General features: G+C 43.0%; 1 protein-coding gene across 1 annotated transcript in view; it reads left to right on the forward strand.

The window, feature by feature from the left end:
• Positions 1-21,013, forward strand: part of dnah5l (dynein, axonemal, heavy chain 5 like) — a 113,207-nt gene that overhangs the window by 35,479 nt on the left and 56,715 nt on the right. Inside the window, exons 32-52 of the mRNA XM_056299258.1 lie at positions 903-1,021; positions 1,351-1,487; positions 1,806-1,968; positions 2,654-2,765; positions 3,131-3,259; positions 5,978-6,177; positions 6,660-6,813; positions 7,451-7,561; positions 8,074-8,229; positions 9,065-9,193; positions 10,545-10,760; positions 10,998-11,144; positions 11,322-11,494; positions 11,871-11,941; positions 12,121-12,228; positions 13,371-13,558; positions 14,016-14,210; positions 15,438-15,572; positions 16,814-16,871; positions 17,712-17,843; positions 20,773-20,990. Coding sequence (XP_056155233.1) covers positions 903-1,021; positions 1,351-1,487; positions 1,806-1,968; positions 2,654-2,765; positions 3,131-3,259; positions 5,978-6,177; positions 6,660-6,813; positions 7,451-7,561; positions 8,074-8,229; positions 9,065-9,193; positions 10,545-10,760; positions 10,998-11,144; positions 11,322-11,494; positions 11,871-11,941; positions 12,121-12,228; positions 13,371-13,558; positions 14,016-14,210; positions 15,438-15,572; positions 16,814-16,871; positions 17,712-17,843; positions 20,773-20,990 — 3,051 coding nt within the window. The remainder of the gene's footprint in view (positions 1-902; positions 1,022-1,350; positions 1,488-1,805; positions 1,969-2,653; positions 2,766-3,130; positions 3,260-5,977; positions 6,178-6,659; positions 6,814-7,450; positions 7,562-8,073; positions 8,230-9,064; positions 9,194-10,544; positions 10,761-10,997; positions 11,145-11,321; positions 11,495-11,870; positions 11,942-12,120; positions 12,229-13,370; positions 13,559-14,015; positions 14,211-15,437; positions 15,573-16,813; positions 16,872-17,711; positions 17,844-20,772; positions 20,991-21,013) is intronic.

Raw genomic sequence — 21,013 nt, forward strand, 5'->3', positions numbered from 1 at the left:
GACAGAGACAGACCGAGAGAGAGAGAGACTGAACTCCTGCACTAATATCCCACATTCCATTTACATCCATATAATAGATGTATTATGACACAATATTTATTATGATATTTATATTAGGTTAGGTATATGGTATAATAGTTTGGATGTTTATGTAACTTATGTATTAATATATATATTTATAATTTAATTTATTTGTTTGTACGTGTACCTACTGTAGCTGAATATGGGTGCAAAATTATTAATGTCCTTGTTATACATTTAGGGGCAGCACCTATGACATCCATAGGAAATTTGGGTAAATCAAATGAATGAGTTTTAGATCTGAAGTTGTAAGTTCTGGATTACAGGGGTTTCTGTCTTTGCTTGTTAGAGAAACACACACAACTTTCAGTAATAGAGACATTTATTAATGCTAAATGTCTACCAACACTTGAGGAAATAAATGAATGGAAAATCAGAATCCAACAGATGAATGAAGGGGCGCCCTGGTGGCTCACCTGGTAGAGAGTCCTTACCGCAGCGGCCTGAGTTTGAATCTTGCCCGGGCCCTTTGCTGCATGTCATCCTCTCTCCCCTGCCTTTCCTGTCTCTGTCACTGTCAGATAAAGGCGGAAAATGGCCTTTATCTAAAATACTAAAATACATACACACACATATATATGTAAATATATATATATATATATATATATACACACACACACAAAAAGATAAGATCTGATCCACAACAGGTGTGCATTCAAGAATTTTAATGCATTTTAATGCACACCCTTCAACCACCAAATAAAACTACTGGGAGGAAACGACATGAAGTAAAATGAGTAACAAGTGTTAAATTCTTTGAGGGCAGGTGTTAGAGGAGCCCCCTCTTGGCCGGAGATTTAAATAGCAGTTGTGTTTCTCAGGTGCAGCAGAGTCAGAACACCCTGGTGAGCATCCAGCCAGCCATGAAGGCAGACCTGCTGGCCGGTGTCAAGTCTTTTCAGAGTGCTGTCAAAAGCTTCTGCACCGAGTACAACCAGAGGTGCACACACACACACACACTCTCATGAATAAACGCATCCCCATACCTGTGTATATGCAAGTGCATGTGTACATGTTCATACAGTCATACACACACATGCACTACAGTCATAGTTGGTATATACATCACTATGCACCATCATGTGCGCACGCTCTGTTGTGTTTTCAACCTGAGCTAAGTTTGACCCTCATATTTCGGCAAACACCCACCCTGCCATGGCCTCCTTGAGCAAGATACCAAACCCATGACAGCAGCAGGGGGAGCTGTTCTGTAGTTGACCTCTGACCCCCTCCAAGGATCAATATTGTACAATCTGTGTGTGTGTGTAGGGGTCCGGGTGTGGAGGGTGTGGCCCCGGCTGAGGCCAGTGAGAGACTGCAGAGTTTTCAGGCTGAATTTGATCAACTGTGGAGAAAATACACAACCTACGCTGGAGGAGAGGAGCTGTTTGGACTCCCTGTCAATGGTACTTTATCGGTCTGTCTGTCTGTCTGTCTGTCTATCTGTGTGTGTGTGTGTGTGTGTGTGTGTGTGTGTGTGTGTGTGTGTCTGTCTGTCTCTCTGGAGTCAGTCATTCATTTTGTTCATTCACATTTTTGTTTTCAAATTCATTCATTCTCTGTTCATTTAATTTCCTTTCTTTCCTTTTTCCTTTTTCCTTCTCTCCTTCTTTTTTCCTTCATTGGTTTTCTTTCTTTCATTCCCTTCATTCATCCATTTTCATTTCTTCCCCCCCCTCCCTTTCTTCCTTCCCAACTCTTCCTCTCCTCCTATCCTCCTCCAGACTATCCGGAGCTGCAGCGGATAAGGAGAGAGTTATCTCTGCTGTCTAAGCTCTACAGCCTCTACGACGTCGTCATCAACAGCGTGGCGTCTTATCTCGACACGGCATGGACGGAGCTCGACATCGACAGGATCAATGCCGAACTGCAGGACTTCCAAAACCGGTCAGACTTCCTTCCCCAACATATACGACTGATGCGCCACTGAGCAAGGCACCTGTACTGGCCAACCGAACACGTTGTTTCTTCTTACCATAGCCTCCCATTCACTTTGCCCCCCAAGGGCTCTGCAGGCAAACAGCAGAGCCATTAAATTAATAGATAATGTAAAAGAAAAAGTAAATAATTGAATTAAAAAAGGCAAAACAAACCAACAATAATACTTTCTGCCAATATAAAAAATATTCACAACAAATTATTATCGAATTCAGCTTGGTTAACGCTGCAATCTTTAATTCAAATGTAAACCAAAGGGTCGTCCCACTGTCAAACTACAAACATCAGGACTGGAAGCTGTGTCACGCCCAGATTGATTGACAGGTCTCTTAATACAAGGCGTAACACTAAACAACAACTAAATCTGAGTTTCTAATGTTTTCTGATGCTGTAAAAGGTGTTTTCACATCGCTAATGGTTGTAAAGTTTGGCGTAAAAGAGACCCATATTTTCACTTACCATTGGCTGAGAAAGACACAAAATGAATATTTTACACCTGGATGGTCAAATTAGTCACAGATTGGGCCTTAAAAATGTATTTTAATTTTACCTTCCCTGACGTATTACTCTGCTCCAGTCAGTAATACCATCACACAGAGCTCCTTTTCTCTCTCTGGCTCTCATCTGTGTCTAGGATCCGGAAGCTTCCGAAGGCCCTAAAGAACTGGCAGGCGTTCAGAGAGCTGAAGAAAACCATCGATGATTTCAGTGAGAGCTGTCCTTTGCTCTCTATGATGGCCAACAAGGTACAACACACTGTCTGTCTGTCTGTCTCTGTTGCTCTGTCTGTTTGACTATCAGTCGGTGCATTTGTCTGTCTGATCATCTATTTCTGTTTATCTGTCTGTCCATCTGTCTGTCTGTCTGTTTTTTTTCCATTTATTTGTCTGTACGTCTGTCTTTCTGTCTGTGTTAATCCATCTGTCTCTCTTTCTGTCTGCCTGTCTCTCTCTTGCTTCCCTCTTTCATTCTTACTTTGTCTCTCTTGTTCTTTCCCTTTTTCTCGTCCCCTCACTGTCTCTCCATCTTTTCTCTGTATAATGAAACTGACATTGTGATATGTGGATTAGTGACGTCTCAGCTCTCCTCCTCTCTGGTTCTCCTCCCTCAGGCCATGTTGTCCAGACACTGGGGTCGTCTCAGTGAGCTGACCGGCCACAGTTTCCAGGTGGAATCAGAGAGCTTCTCTCTGAAGACCATCATGGAGGCTCCGCTGGTCAAATACAAAGAAGACATCGAGGTATCCGAATTGGGTTTTCACCCCGAAACAAACTTTAAGGCAGTAGTTTGGTTCTATAAAAGAGTGTCTTGGTCGGTGCTATCAACTTTTTTCTGCTTGAATTCTTCATTCTGTGTAGAAATACTCTTTTCATCAGTTTATTCTCCTGTTTTCAGGCAACTATGTTCTGCTCTACTGTTTCTGTTTTTGCATGTGTTTGACATTATATGTATGTATTATTTGTGTGTGTGTGTGTGTGTGTGTGTGTGTGTGTGTGTGTGTGTGTGAACATAAATGTGTGTTCTGCATGGTTGTGTGTTGGTGTGTTTTTTCTGTATGTGTGAGTTTGTACATGTATGTGTGTGTCGTGTGTGTTTATACATGTGTATTCTGTATGGGGATGTGTTTGTGCGCTTGTGTAGCTGTGTGTGTTTATATGTGTACACATACTGGTGTGTTCTGTATTAATAATAAATAATGATAATGCATTTATTTAATGGTGCCTTTCATGACACTCAAGGTCACCTTACATCAAATACAATAATCGACAAAGCAGTAAAAAACATGAGTATAATCAACAAGAAAACACAATAATCAGGAACACTGTCGTTTCATTTCATGCACTTGCACACACAAAATAAAACTAAGCATCGTTTCCCTAAGCCCACAGTAGTGCAACACAAAGACAAAAACACACATCCAAAAACTACAAGAACACATATATCCAAACTAACAAATGTATCTAAACTAAACCCAAAAAAAAATCACTGTCCAGGAGAAAGAACACCAGCCAGGGTGACTGTAGGAACTGTCGGTCTGCATGGGCTGGCATTTAGCTTAGCCTGCCCCACTACCGCGTCCTGTCAGACCACCCTCGGTGTTTCCTCTTCGGGGAACAGCTCCAAGCAGGGCCGTGGTCCTTGGGCCCACCAGACACAGCAGATCAGGCTCCCTCAGCCAATCCAACGCTAGCTCTCCCAGCCAGACACCTTCTACACACCTCTCCACACTCCACACCACGACACTAAAAACACAGTCAATGCTAGGCGAGGCTGCCGCCAGACCGCCCTCGGTGTTATCGGAACTGCTTGTCTGCATAGGTTAGCAGTTAGCTTTGCCTGCCTTGCTTCTGCGTCCTGTCAGACCGCCCTCAGTGTTTCCTGTTCGGGTGCAGCTCCGACCAGGGCCGTGGTCCCTGGGTCCACAGGACACAGCAGACCAAGCTCTCCCAGCTGATCCAGGACCAGCTCTCCCAGACATCAAACGAAGACACAAACTTAGACACAGATGTAAGCCCCAGTTACTACAACCTTGTAAATGCAAAATAGGTGACATATTGGCAATAATCAAAGATCAAAGTTTAGACTATTTCTGTGCACTGGAGAACGCTAGTGTGTTTCTAAGACAGAGCAACGAACTTCGCACAGGAAATGATGCGAACAACATGTCATAAATAATGACATGACGTACACAATGACGTGCAAATTATGAGACGGTCATGTTGATCCCTCATGGTCGTTTTAGGTAGATATTGTCCAACATGCCCTGTGATGGCTTGGCAGCCTGTCCAGGGTGTCTCCCCGTCTGCCGCCCAAAGACTGCTGGGATAGGCTCTAGCATCCCCGCGACCCTGAGAGCAAGATAAGCGGTTTGGATAATGGATGGCTGGATGTCCAACATCCCACGACCCTAATTGGGATAAGCGGCTTGGATAATGGAATGGAATGGAATTGTTTTAACTTTTTTTACTATTGATCTAAAACTCTTTTAATCTAAGTACATGCAATTTTAGGAGAATTCTGGGAGTGGCAGGGCTTTATCCTTTCTTTTTCTTTTTTTTTTTCCTTCAAAATTATTACTACTACTACTACTACTTTCAGTTCCCGTTAGGGGTCACCACAGCAGATCGTCCGTTTCCATCTCTTCCTGTCTTTTTTCTCAAAGTTATTAAACTTTGAAAATCCAAAACAACCATAATGACCGTCTTGGTCGTTCTAAGGTGTATTGGAAGCACGCCAGTTGTGATGCAGCATCGGGTAAAGGCAATGTGTGTTTATGGAAGCTAATTCTAATGTGAGCTAACGTTAAGATAGTTTATTAGCCGTACTGTGGTTAAAGTTACTTGTTGCTATACAAATAAAATTGACTTGCTAAAGCTAAGCTTATGCAATGTGCTGTGTGGAATTGCTAGAGATTACATTGTGATTTTGAATAAAAAAAACAAAACATGACAAGTTGATTCAGATAAAGGTGGGGTGGCAGTTTTATTTGCAACTATGTAGCCATTATTTTCCTGGCTTTGTGAGCACAAGGCCAGGTCTTTTGCTGTTTACTGCTGATTGTGGGATTCTACAAGATTCTTTAGCCCGGCTTGCTTGTGTTGGAGTTGCCAGCTGCTTCTTTACTATTTTGGCATGACAGTAGATCCGTCAGACAGTAGATCCGTCAGACAACTCAGAAATAAAACTAACTGAATTAGGGGGCCTATAAATTAAGATGCAGCGTAAACGGGGAGAGCCAGTGATTTAAAAAAAAAACCTAAAACCTCAAAAGAGATAGAATTACCAAAAGTAACATGATGGCACCTAAGACCTAACTTGTGTTTATGTTTTAACTTGTGTGTCTACACGTTTATATTGGGTTTTGTATTTGTGTTTACGTGTGTGCTATATGAATGTCTATATGCATGTGTTCTGTATGTGTGTGCTTGAGTGTGTATTTATGTGTGTTCTGTGCTAGGACGTGTGTATCAGTGCGGTGAAGGAGAGAGACATTGAGGCCAAGCTGAGAGATGTGGTGGCAGAGTGGAGCAGCCACGTGTTCACTTTCACCTCCTTCAGGTTGCGGGGTGAACTGCTGCTGAAAGGAGCCGACACAGCAGAGAAAGTGGCTTTGATGGAAGACAGCTTAATGGTGCTGGCCTCACTGCTCAGCAACAGGTGGGGATATGATGGACAGATGGATACATGACTGCTGAACAGGAATCTGATAGATTAATAACCATAGATAGGTGAGATGGACAGTTGGATGCATGATTAAGGACATCGGATCAGGATTAAGGACGTTGGATGGACGGTTGAAGGAGCAGATGGAAGAGAGAAAGTCAGAAAGAAAGCGAAAAGCAAAAAAATAGGTTGATATTTTAGAATAATGAAAGAAAATCCACGGAGAGGGTAAATGAAGGCAGGAGTTCAGGCTTAAGATATGTCTGTGAATGTTATCAAACTTAGTGTGTGCACATATATACACACTCTAACTAATCTAATTAAAATGGAGAAATAAGGGAGAGAAAAATGCTGAACAGTGTCCAAAACCTGTGTCCAAAATGAATGTCTGAGATGGTAGAATCAATCATTCGATCAGTTGAGTGGGTGAATGAACCAAATCACTGAATTAATGGTGTGTTTTTCACCTCTCTCAGGTACAATGCTCCATTCAAGCCGACCATCCAGCAGTGGGTGCAGAAGCTGTCTAACACCTTGGAGGTGATCGAGAAGTGGTTGGCAGTTCAAAACCTCTGGATCTACCTGGAGGCCGTCTTCGTCGGAGGAGACATCGCCAAGCAGCTGCCTCAGGTTAGATGGAAGACGGGAGACTGTTCAGTTCACCTGCAGAAAAACACACATGCTTATATTCTGACTCAATCTGATGCCATGTTGGTGTGACATAGGGTCGTCACAAGATGGCGGATGTTCACTGTCCTAAACCCAATTCTGTCTTTCCATCTGACCAAAATGTCACTTCAGACAATGGTGATGGATGATGAGAAAACCACTAACACTAAATTGATTATTCTGTATGAGTTCAATACTATCTTTTGTTTGCATGCATTTGAATTTTGAAGTAGTTCGTACTTTACTCACAAGGAAGCTGTTGCTAATGAGAGGCTAACTGTCCAGAGTCTGAGTGTACCTTGCCAACAGAGCATCTAACCAGCCATTTTATTAGCAGCATTGATTTGATGACTGAATAAAAAAAGAGTGCTTCCATTTGACAGCCTTTTACTCATAGAACAAAATCTTTGGGTTAAAAGACTAGATAGACCATCAGAACTTACTGGACATAGCGCCGAAACCGCCCTTTAACAAAACACTATGGCATGAGAATATATAGGAAGCATTTTTACCAGCATTCATTCCAATAGGACAATTGGAAAATTTCTAATTTTGGAATAAAATGGTTTTTCGTTGACACCCGTTTGTGTTTGACCAGGAGGGCAAACGCTTCCAGAACATCGACAAGTCCTGGCAGAAAATCATGCAGCATGCCCACGAGGTGCCCGTCGTGGTCCAATGCTGCGTGGGTGATGAAACACTGACCCAGGTACCTGTGTGCCTTTCAGCAAGGCGTCAATTGCAACGGACCGTCTTATACATGCTCCAAGTCAGAGGTCCCTTAACGTCTTCAGGACGTGACCAGCATTTAGAGACACTTTCCAGCCTGGGAGTCCATAGTGTTCATCAATGCAGTTTCCTCTGGTCAGTCTTCAGTCATGACCTGCTAATGATCAGATGAAACAGACGAGGCATGTCAAGAGGAAACATGGTTTTAGTGATATTTAGGCATACAGTTATATTATTGCATTGTTTTCATTGACTTAGAACAGATGATAAAACTTCTCTCCTTTATTTCAATAAAAAAACAGACATTTGAACACAAACAAATAAAGCAAATATGTCCTTTTTTTCCTCTGTCTCCAAACAAAATGTGCTTATTATGGACATTCCACGACCCACCATGCCCCCTGTTCATAAGTTGAAAGGCAGTTCTCTAAATGGGAGGATGTGTCTGGGCTGGAGGAATACCCGTTCATGTGTTTCTTCTTTACCCTCCAGTTGCTGCCCCACCTGTTGGAGCAGTTGGAGGTGTGTCAGAAGTCTCTGTCGGGTTACCTGGAGAAGAAGAGGCTGGTGTTTCCACGCTTCTTCTTCGTCTCTGACCCTGCCCTGCTGGAGATCCTGGGACAGGCGTCCGACTCACACACCATCCAGGTAACACACACACACACACACACACACACTCCTCAGATTGTGTGATTGTAGACTTATAGTTGTTGTTTACATAGCCGACCAGCATTGCACGTTTTACTACACAGGGATAGATATTACAACTCACATCTTTATATTGGTTGGAACAGCTCGTAAAAAAGACCTGATTCTGGGACGTCTGGGTGGTGTGGCGGTCTATTCTGTTGCCTACCAACACGGGGATCGCCGGTTTGAGTCCACGTGTTGCCTCCGGCTTGGTTGGGCATCCCTACAGACACAATTGGCCGTGTCTCTGGGTGGGAAGCCGAATGTGGGTGTGTCCCGGTCACTGCACTAGCGCCTCCTCTGCTTAGTCAGGGCGCCTGTTCAAGGGGGGGGGGGACTGGTGGGAATAACGTGATCCTCCCATGTACTACATCCCCCTGGTGAAACTCCTCAGTGTCAGGTGAAAAGAAGCGGCTGGCAACTCCACATGTATGGGAGGAGGCATGTGGTAGTCTGCAGCCCTCCCTGGATCAGCAGAGGGGGTGGAGCAGAGACTGGGACGGCTCGGAAGAGTGGGGTAATTGGCCGGATACAATTGGGGAGAAAAGAAAAAAAGACCTGATTCCCATTTGAAAGACTTCCAAAGGCTGCTTAATATTCAGGCAACCCTCGGATATATAAAACTTGTGTAGCTCTCTCTCTCTCTCTCTCTCTCTCTCTCTCTCTCTCTCTCTCTCTCTCTCTCTCTCTCTCTCTCTCTCTCTCTCTCTCTCTGTCGCTGTGTGTGTGTGTGTGTGTGTGTGTGTGTGTGTGTGTGTGTGTGTTCTTTGGTTCCTGTATATCTCTTGTCCAGGCACACCTTTTGAGTCTGTTTGACAATGTCAGCAGCGTTCAGTTTAATGGAAACAGTTATGACCAGATCATCAGCTTCCAGTCTCAGGAAGGAGAGACTGTAGACCTCCACCAGCCTGTCCTAGCACAGGTACACACACACACACCATAGTGTCCAGGGTGCTCCTTGCCTTCCACCCTAATGCCTGAACTTGATTAAACTGGTAAGTTAGTAAAGCTTTAGTATAGCACTTTTTAAAACACAGTTCCAAAGTGCTTCACACACACACACACACACACACACACACACACACACACACACACACACACACGAAAATTATAAGTAAACAAATGAATAAAATAAATGACAGTATAAAACATGGCATCATGAAAAACAGACCAAACTAAAAACAAACCAAAACAAAAGACAGGGATGGGGATCTATACAAAGGCTTGCCTATACAGATCGGTTTTTAGAAGCCGCTTAAAACAGTCCAAAGAGTCAGCAAATCTAATAGATTGAGGAAGATTATTCTAGAGGCTTGGGGCTAAAACTGCAAAGGCACAGTCACCTTTTGTTTTGCAGTTGGAGCGGAGGGTGGATAAAAGATGGAGATTTTAGGATCAGAGTGGTCAAAAAGTGGATTGAGGAAATCAGAAACATATTTTTTTCTGAATTTTACGGGAAGCCAATGGAGGGATGTAAGAACAGGAGTACTGTGGGACATAAGGCTAGCTCTAGTTAGTAGTCTGGCAGCTACATTCTGGACCAACTGTAAACGATTTAAAGCAGCTTGACGGAGTTAGAGGGAATTACAATAATCAAGACAGGAAGAAAGTGCTGATTAATAGTTCGAGATCCCTGAAGACAAAAGATAGCTGATTTTGGTGATATTTCTTAGCTCGTACTGTCCTGGAGCTTATTAACATGGTGGTCAAAAGACGTACTGTCAAAGATGATAACAAGATTCTTAGGTTTGATATTTGAGTGAAGTGGACCAATAAACTGATCAATTGTAGTGGTAAAAGTTCTCAGGACAAATTAAAAGAACTAAAGATATGTCATGGTTTAGGTGGAATAAATGAAGAGACATCCAATCTTTGGTGGCAGCTAAACAGTCATGGAGGGAGGACAGTTGATTCAGGTTATTGGGTTTGGCAGAGAGAGATCCATGTATCATCGGCATAACAGTGGTACGAAAAGTAATGAAAGCGGCTGAACAAATGACCCAGAGGACGCATGTATAATGAGAAGAGGACTGGCCCAAGGACAGACCCCTGAAGGGCGCCACACAGCAGGGGAGCTGATGAGGACACACTTAATGCAAACATCTATCAGAACTTTTATAAATTAATGAATAAACTCGGAAATTAATGAATGAAAAAGTGATTAAACTAGTATGAATTGATAAAATAATATGAATGAATGAATGAATGAATGAATGAATGAATGAATGAATGAATGAATGAATGAATGAATGAACGAATGAATGCTTCTACAGGGGAACGTCGAGGTGTGGCTGGGCCAGTTATTAGCTGGGGTGAGACGCACCGTGCACGGTATCATCCGTCAGGCTCACCTGGATATCAGCGACCCGGGCCTGAAGTTTCTGGAGTTTCAGGCGGTGGTCCCGGCCCAGGTGGGCCTGCTAGGGATTCAGATGATCTGGACCCATGATGCAGAGCAAGCTCTGGCCCTCAGCAGAACCGACAAAAAGGTCAGTGGACCGGAGACACAGTTCAAAGACATCACACTGAGTTTGATAAACTCAGACACATACAAATAACTACACAGACACTCAAAACAGACAAATGTATGAACATGTATATGAAGCTGTACACACACAGAGACCAAACCGCGTCTTTTTTTATCCTCCATCTTAAGATCAAAGTCTCCTTTTTTTTTAAATTAAATTGATAGCTTGCTCCTCCTCCTGTCTCTGATTGGCTGTCAGATTATGCAGGCGACCAATCAGAAGTTCCTGGACCTCCTGAATGAGCTGATCGACATGACAACCAGGGAACTAAGCAGGAATGAGAGAACCAAGTATGAGACGCTCATCACCATCCACGTCCACCAGAAAGACATCTTTGATGACCTGGTAGGAAAAACAAGATGGAGGGACAAGTCAGTAAATAAGCAGACAGAGAGATGGAGGTAGAAGACAGATAGATAGATAGCTGGATTTTATTACCTGGAGCTTTTTTTTTGTCTTTGTTTTTCCCTTTCAATGTGTTGAATTTATTTACCCATAATTCCTGTGGCTGTCGGTCATCAGGTGCGTCTGAACATCCGGTCAGTGTCGGACTTTGAGTGGCAGAAACAGTCTCGCTTTTACTTCCTGGAAGACAGAGACAGGTGTGTGATCCAGATCACTGATGTGGAGTTTACCTACTGCAACGAGTACCTGGGCTGTACTGACAGACTGGTCATCACCCCACTGACTGACAGGTAAGACAGACAGACACATGGACTGATAAATGGACAGTCGGACAGGGAAAGAGATGGACAGACTGACAATATTGTCAGATGAACAGACAAGATGGAGAGATGGATGGACAGATGGAAGCACAAACAGACAAATAAAAAGACAGAGAAAAAGGTAGGCAGACGGACAGACAGACAACGTGGCCAGATGAACAGATGGAGAGACAGATGGGAAGACAAGTGTAAAGACTACCAGACAAAGAGATAGAGAGATGGATAGAGAAAGAGATGGAAAGACAGACATAAAGACAGAGACAGAAAAAGACCATACTATAACCACCAGAGAGTAACAGAGAACATCCTCACATCATGTCAATCTGTTGCTCGTCTCTCTCTCAAGGTGTTACATCACACTGGCTCAGGCTCTGGGTATGAGCATGGGCGGAGCCCCGGCAGGACCTGCAGGGACAGGTGAGCCGACAGCCAATCACTGTACTCCAAGCAAACACACCTGCCTGTACACAGTACATATGTACCTTATAGTGATGTGTGGGGTTAATATTTGGGTTACATATAATTATGAAACAAAAGTTATGGTGTGTGTGTGTGTGTGTGTGTGTGTGTGTATGTATGTATGTGTGTCTCACCAGGGAAGACAGAGACCATTAAAGACATGGGTCGCTGTCTGGGGAAGTATGTGGTCGTCTTCAACTGCTCTGATCAGATGGACTACAGAGGACTGGGACGTATTTACAAAGGTGTGTGTGTGTGTGTGTGTTTAATGGATAGATGTTGTTGTTGGGGACACTAATACAGATTCACATTATCTTGAACAACTGGAGGGCAAAGTATTTTGGTAACATTTTACAGTGAGTGAAAGTAGATAAATGAGTCATAGGACGCTTATAAGCTCTTAAAGCACGTGTTAACATGCCTACAAATTTTAATAACTCTTATTAATGCATCTTGTAATGTAGCTAGTATCTTTATTTGAACTGCTTCCAAATAGCACTTATTGGACTTTCTTGTGGTACATCATTATCAATTATTCAAAAATTATAAGACGGTGATTAATATTTGTAAGTCATCAGCTAATGCTAACAAGCGTGTTATAAGAGCTTATATGTGCCTTATTGCTCATTTATTAATTACAGCTACTCATTATAAAGTGTTTCCAGTTGTTTGATTCCTTTTTTATTCCAAAATCCCACTTTCAGTTGTGTCTTCTATAGATTAAACTTTGTGAAAGAAAACACTTGAAATTCAACAAAAAACCCAACAAAACACACACATCTGCTTAAGGCCAAGCTGCCTGCCGTTAGCTTCGTCTATTTAATGGGTTGACATGAAACCCAAGTTTGTTTGTCCCAGCCGATTACCCCTCTCTTCAGAGTCTTCTTGGTCGCTGCTCCACCCCCTCTGCTTATCCGGGGAGGGCTGCAGACTACCACATGCCTCCTCCCATACATGTGGAGTCACCAGCCACTTCTTTTCACCTGACAGTGAGGCATTTCACCAGGAGGATGTAGCATGTGGGAGGATCATGCTATTCCCCCCCAGTTCCCCTCCTCCCCCGAACAGGCGCCCCAATCGACCAGAGGAGGCGCTAGTGCAGCGACCATGACACATACCCACATCTGGCTTCCCATCTGCAGATACGGCCAATTGTGTCTGTAGGGACGCCTGACCAAGCCAGAGGCAACACAGGGATTCGAACCGGGATCCCCGTGTTGGTAGGCAACAGAATAGATTGATACGCTACCCGGGCGCCTTGATGAAATCCAAGTTTAAGCTAACCCGGAAAGGTTGGCGTAGCTCATCTGTCTTAATCTACAAATGAAGGAAGGTGGAATTCTTTTTATTGCCCACCAGTCTCTCTCTCTCACTCTGTCTCTTTCAGGACTAGCTCAGTCTGGATCCTGGGGTTGTTTCGATGAGTTTAACCGGATTGAGCTACCGGTGCTCTCCGTCGCCGCCCAGCAGATCTATATCATCCTGCAGTGTAAGAAGAACAAGAAGAAACAGTTTGTCTTCACCGACGGAGACATAGTCGACATGGACCCCGAGTTCGGCATCTTCCTCACAATGGTACCCACAATCCAACCAACCAACAACCGCCTTGGGCCGCCCGGCACACCAAGCTTGTTCCCCATCAGTCCTTTTAAATCACGAGACTCCATTGCAGACTACTCTGCTATTGTTTATTAACTATTTTATTGGTTTTACATCCCGCATTGAAGTAATAGAATCGAGGTAGAAACCCATTTTTTTTCCAAAGTAGCCAGTTTGAAGCAGATAAACTAAATATGCTAATAAATTATACAAATATATCATACCGATTAAGTAAAGCACTTTGAATTGTTTTTGTGTATGAAATGTGCTATATAAGTAAACTTGCCCTGCCTTCCCAGTATACAAAAAATTGTACTAATGTACTAATGTATCTGATTAATACTATTATTGTACGATATTATACTATTAGAACACGTTTATTCACTGATACTATATAAAGATCTAAAAAACACACATTTCATAAAAATTCCAGAATCCGGGCTACGCAGGTCGACAGGAGCTGCCGGAGAACTTGAAGATTCAGTTCCGCACAGTGGCCATGATGGTCCCTGACCGTGCCATCATCATGAGGGTCAAACTGGCCAGCGCAGGTTTCCATGACAACCAGACACTCAGCCGCAAGTTCTACATGCTGTACAAGCTGTGTGAGGAGCAGCTTTCCAAACAGGTAGTCCGAGTACTGCATTTACATTTTACTGTTAGATTTTGCATTTTACATTAACGTTTACGTTTACAAATACATTTTCATTTGCATTGACATTTTACATTTACTCAGTTAGCAGATGTTTTTATCCAAAGCGTCTTACAAGAGAATCAGCAGTTAGTAAATGAATTCAGGTGTTACCAACTGGCATCACAGAGTGCTACATAATATTCATATCATAGTACTTTATGAAGTAGTAGTACTAATTTTGCTCCATAGTTGTCATATAGTCGTACCGTATGAAGAAATCGAAGTAAAACATTTGCTAAATAGCATCATATTGTTGTAGTAATTTATGAAGTAGTAGTAGTAGTAGTAGAAGTTCATTTGCTACATAGCAATCATATAATAGTACTATATGAAGTAGTAGTACTAGTACATAGTAATCATATAGTAGTGCTATATGAAGTAGTAGTAGTGCATTTGCGACATACTATATGAAGCAGCAGTAGGAGAAGTAATGCAGTTGCTACATGATAGTCATATAGTAATATATGATTATCATGTAGTAATATATGAGTGAAGTACATAGTAGTAGTACTATATGAAGTAGTCGTGATAGTACATTTGCTGTATGCTAATCAAAGTAGTACTATATGAAGTAAGCCCACTGAGGCAAATTTGTAATTTGGGATATTGGGCTATACAAATAAAATTGATTTGATTTGATTAGTAGTACTACATTTGCTACATAATCACATCATAGTAGAGGAGCTATATGGACTACATTTAATGTAAGCGTGTCTTAGATTATCTATAGGCGGTGAACAGGAGAATCAAAGTACAAAGTAGTTGACACATATCAGTACAACAGGGACATCATCACCATAAGAACATGACATTTCAATTGCATCTAGAATAAAATTTGAAGTGCAGGTAGAATGCTAATACTACTACCACTGCTATTGATAGTGAGGTATCTAAGCTACATATTGTTTGGTTTCTAGACTGTGTCAGACCTGAGGTCTCTCATGCTCAGCTCTGTTTGTTCTGGCTCACAAACTAATTGTCTGGGGGAAAAAAGTGGCCTAATTTAGTTTCCTGACACCTGCTGCAAAAATGTCCTTCTGAATTAATCTTTACCTCATTTCTGCACTGTGACCTCTGATGGGCACTTCCCTGACATATTTTATTACTACATATTCGACATACTTTGTGTGAGTGTGTGTTTGTTTTTTTTTCTCGGTCCAGGTCCATTATGACTTTGGTCTGAGGAACATCTTGTCCGTGTTGAGGACCCTGGGGGCAGTGAAGAGATCCAACCCTGCCGAACCAGAGAAGATGGTGGTGATGAGAGTCCTCCGAGACATGAACCTTTCGAAACTGGTGTGTGCATGTGTGTGAGTGTGCTGCTGCAGCTGCTTGTACTTATTAGTATTATTTACTAAAAAGTAATAATCAGTCCATCCATCCATTATCTAAACCACTTATCCTGCTCTCATAAATTTAATAGTATTATTATTTAGTATTTAGTATTATTTACTGTGATGGCCTGTCTCCCCGCCCGCTGCCCAATGACTGATGGGATAGTCTCCAGCATCCCCGCGACCCTGAGAGCGGGATAAGCGGTTTGGATAATGGATGGATGGATATTATTGTGTTAGTATTATTTATGTAGTATTAAGTATACTAATAAATAATAAACATTATATTTATTATATATTTAATACTAATATTTATTTATTTATATAGTATTATCAAAGCAAGAGAGGCAAGATTGAGATGGTTTGGACATGTGTGGAGGAGAGATGCTGGGTATACTGGGAGAAGGATGCTGAATATGGAGCTGCCAGGGAAGAGGAGAAGAGGAAGGCCAAAGAGGAGGTTTACGGATGTGGTGAGGGAGGACATGCAGGTGGCTGGTGTGACAGAGGAAGATGCAGAGGACAGGAAGAGATGGAAACGGATGATCCGCTGTGGCAACCCCTAACGGGAGCAGCCGAAAGTAGTAGTAGTAGCAGTAGATTTATATAGTATTATTATATTAATGTTTAGTATCATTGATTTTTTTTTTTTATATTGTGGCCGTTCAAATATGTTATCTGTAAGATAGTAATAAAGATGTCTTTAAGAATAGAAAATCCCTTTATTTTATCTTTTATTTAATTTTATTAATTTTTGGAAATGTATTTTTGGTTTCAAATATCGCCAACGTTTAAACTATAAATGCCAAATCCTGAGCTTCATTGCAGGGCAGGCAAAAACATCTCTTTATGTGAGCCGGAATAAAAGAAGTGAAGAGTGTGTAGAATGTGATGTTGAGCTGTTGTTCAGCAGGATGGTCCAGGCCAGGATAAAGTAGATTTAATTATTACAAAGCAGTGAAGGATCTGGACACATTCACAACCATGTGGTGGTATAGAGGTGCTGTGTTCAACCATAGAGGATGAGCTGGGTTTTGCTGCAGTTTTGAGCAGTTGTTGAATGATTATTTTTGGGAATGTTAAAGATGTAGATTAAGTACTTGTTTGTAAGTTGACAAATATTTTTCATATTGTTAAAAAGATGTCAAGTCATTTTTTAATTGTTTTGTTAAATAATCTCTCTCTCTCTCTCTCTCTCTCCAGATGGATGAGGACGAGCCTCTGTTTCTGAGTCTGATCAATGATCTGTTTCCTGCTACTGGTAGGTGTCTTCCTGTCTCATACTCTAAATGAAGCAGTGGATTCTCATGACCTGTCGAAATCCTCTCTGTTCATCACTGCAGTGTTCCCGTTTTCAGTCTGCAGTCACGGCCTGACTGATCAAGTGAAACAGACCAGATGTATTGATATTAAAACTTATCTTACAGATATTTTGAAACACAACTAAATCATTGCATCGTTTAAGTTGACTCAAAATGTATGAAAATAAATGTTTGTCTTTCTTTATTCGAATTCTGTCTCCACACAAAATGTGGACACCCTGTGAACCACCCAGCCCCCTGCTTAAGACCCACTTGAGGGTCACAACCCTTAATTTGAAAACCGCTACACTAGGTGGCGCTATGAACACATCAAGATACATGATCTTATCTGGGACAACAGGTTGTTTCCTTAGTTGATTTGTTTTTTTTTTAGATTTATTTCTGATTTTTCCCTTTTTCTTCCAATTTAGTGGCCAATTGCTCCCTATTTTATTTCAAACACCCACCCTCGTACTGCATGTGTTCGCCAACTGCATCTCTCCGGCCAGCAGTCTCAAAAACCACTGCTTTTTCCCCACACACACACAGACGCATTCATGTGACGAACACAAGCCGACACCGCCCCCCTCCCGAAGACAGCGTTGCCATTACTGCTGCTTCATCGAGTCCGGCCATAGTCGGACGTGACGAGACCGGGGCGCGAACCCCTGTCCCCAGTGGGCAACTGCGACACAAAGCCAATACTTAGACCGCTACACCACCGCGGACCCAGTTGATTTGTTTTAAATGATTAATTTATCTGTTTAATAGAAAACATTTCTCCTCTACCCCTCCTGTAGTTCTGGATAAAGCTGGCTATCCGGAGTTGGAGGCGGCCATCAACAGTCAGATCCAGAAGGCCGGTCTGATCCCTCATCCGCCCTGGATCCTCAAACTGGTGCAACTCTACGAGACGCAGCGTGTGCGACATGGTGTGTGTGCGTGTGTGTGTGTGTGTCTGTGCGCGTGTGTGTGTGTGTCTGTGCGTGTGCGTGTGTGGTAGTGGAAAACTATGTCCATTTCCAAAATAAGTGAATTCATGTCTTTATGCATGCTCAATAATCCAGGTATGGAAATCACAGAGGGTTGGGGAATAGTTGCAATCACAGCATTGTAAGAAGGCGACAGATGTACTCTTAGCCCCCCCCCCCCCCCCCCCCCAGTTCAGGGATGGGAAGATGGGTTTGTGCCAGGGAACCTGATCTGTGGGGTGGACCAATTTCTGGCGCAGCGTGTTTGGGTCTCCCAGCAGCAATATAGTGTACGCTGTTAAGTGATGGGAGGATTGCAGTGACTTGTACATTGGGAAAACCAAACAGACGCTGACCAAGAGGATGGCACAACACAGGAGAGCTAACATATCAGGCCAGGACTCCACAGTCTACACCATCTACAGACCAGGACTCCACAGTCTACACCATCTACAGACCAGGACTCCACAGTCTACACCATCTACAGACCAGGACTCCACAGTCTACACCATCTACAGGCCAGGACTCCACAGTCTACACCATCTACAGGCCAGTGGCCACTCTTTCATGATGAGTATGTGCACATCCTTGATAGGGAGGAACAGTGGTGTGAACAGAGAGTCCAACGTAAGAGGCCATCTATGTTCAATCAATCAATCAAGTTGCATTTTGTACATATCACACACACACACACACACACACCTGCAGCTAACCCAGTTGGACCTTTGTGAAAACTGCAACACGTTCCAAAAAGACCAACTGGGTGAGCGACGAGGCCAAAAGGAACAGAAGGAATAGCACAGTCATCCCGCATGTTTCTGGGATCTCCGAGAAACTCAGGAGAATTTTCAACAAATACCGCATCCCGGTATACTTCAAACCCAGCAACACACTCCGACAAAGACTGGTTCATCCCAAAGACCGTGTACCACACACCCGGAACAGCAGTCTGGTGTATACTGTACAATACAATGAGGATTGCACTGCCCTATACATAGGAGAAACCCAACAACCACTACACAAACGGATGGCCCAACACAGAAGACCAAACTCCTCAGGACAAGACTCAGCAGTCTGTCTACACCTAAAGGAGAAGACACACTCCTTCCAGGACAGCAACGTACACATTTTGGACAGGGGAGATAGATGGTTTGAAAGAGGGGTGAAGGAAGCCATCTATGTGAAACTGGAAAAACCATCCCTCAACAGAGGAGGAGGTCTGCGACACCACCTATCTCCCACTTACAATGCCATCCTTTCATCTCTACCCAGGAGACTCAAGAAGCTTAACCTCCAAGAACAACAGTCGCTCACTAACGGCTCCAACGACTCTCATGACCACTGAACAATGAAGTCGAAACTAACACCCCCAACGACCGTCGCTGCTAAACAAATGCAAATCAACAGCCCCGATGGCGACGGGCGCAGCCGGACATCGGAGCACAGGAGAGCCACGTATATCAATAGCTCCGATAACGACGGGCGCGGCCAAACATCGGTACACAAAGAGCCACTCATATCTATGGCTCTGTTAGCGACGGGCATTGGTAAACATCAGGACACAAAGAGCTATGGACATCTATAGCTCTGACGACTCCAAGAGGATAAATATCTTGAGTTTCATCACCAGCTAGTCAGACCAGCTTCGTCTAGTGACTCGGGCCTTTCTGACTAGAGTCTAGTCAGAAAGGCCCGAACTGAGTAAGCCTCTTGGATGAGAGGCGAAACGTCTTCACGGATATATAACAAGCCCAGTTGCACTTGATTCAACTCCTTTGGATAACCATGACCTGGATGAATGAGAACATTCACAGACACACCATACACTCATGGCATGTCAACTATGCAAGGTAACACCTGCTCAGGTGTTATAGGTACAATTCAGTTTTTTCCCCTCTATTTAAGAGTCCCCTACTTCAGCTTCTATCAGCCGATCTTTTTTTTCTGATCCTCATGATGTCATCAGACACTTCTTTACATACAGCCAATCAGATCAAATCTTCAAAATATGAAACCCTTGCTTATACATGTCAGTCAAAGTTCAGCTCATGAATATTAATGAAGACTAGACTGCAATAAAGTATTCTGATACATAATAAAATAATAGATAATAAAATAAAAAAAGTTATAGATATAGTTAAAGATATAGCCCCTGGTGAAACTCCTCACTGTCAGGTGAAAAGAAGTGGTCGGCGAAGTTAAGAGGGAACGACCATCCCTGAACCGGGGGGACTAAGAGTACATCAGTCACCATCTTACAATGCTGTGATTACAACTATTCCCCAATCCTCTGTGAATAGTACACATGGCCATTGTAATATTGGTTAATGGTCACACCCATATTTGCATATGAAACGGATCGTTGGTTTGGGTCATTATGCCACTTTATAGTTTATAAGGGTGGGGTACCTGCAGTCAGTGGAGACTGAAGAGGTCACTTCGATGATGATGAAACGTCTCTCTCAATAAACCTTGTGTCCAGATGAACTGATTCACCTTTCTGTGATTTGTGAATTCATGTGTGCACATGATGCCTGCTTGTGTTCTTATGTGCTTATGTCTGCATATATTTGTCCCGCATATCGTTGTGTCAGTATTGGGTACATGCTTATGTGTAAGTATGTAACCTCTACGCACATGTATGAATTTTGGTCTTAATCATACTGGTATTACTGCCTGTAGTAACACACTGATCTATGTGTGTGGGCATGTGTTAATCTTCTCCTTGTATGATAAAATATATGATATTAGGGCTGACAGTACCATCTCTATTCACAGACGTGTGTGTGTGTGTGTGTGTGTGTGTGTGTGTGTGTGTGTGTGTGTGTGTGTGTGTGTGTGTGTGTGTGTGTGTGTGTCTGTTTTCTCTGTCATGCGTGTGTGTGTTCAGGTATGATGACCCTGGGGCCCAGCGGGGCTGGTAAGTCTGCCTGCATCCACACTCTGATGAAGGCGCTGACAGAATGTGGCTCTCCTCACAGAGAGATGAGGATGAACCCCAAAGCCATCACCGCCCCCCAGATGTTCGGCACACTGGACGTGGCAACCAACGACTGGACTGACGGTGTCTTCTCCACCCTATGGAGGAGGACACTTAAAACAAAGAAGGTTGTGTCAAATTGTGTGTATTA

Source organism: Lampris incognitus, chromosome 19, assembly GCF_029633865.1.
Source record: "Lampris incognitus isolate fLamInc1 chromosome 19, fLamInc1.hap2, whole genome shotgun sequence".
NCBI classification, from domain to species: Eukaryota; Metazoa; Chordata; class Actinopteri; order Lampriformes; family Lampridae; genus Lampris; species Lampris incognitus.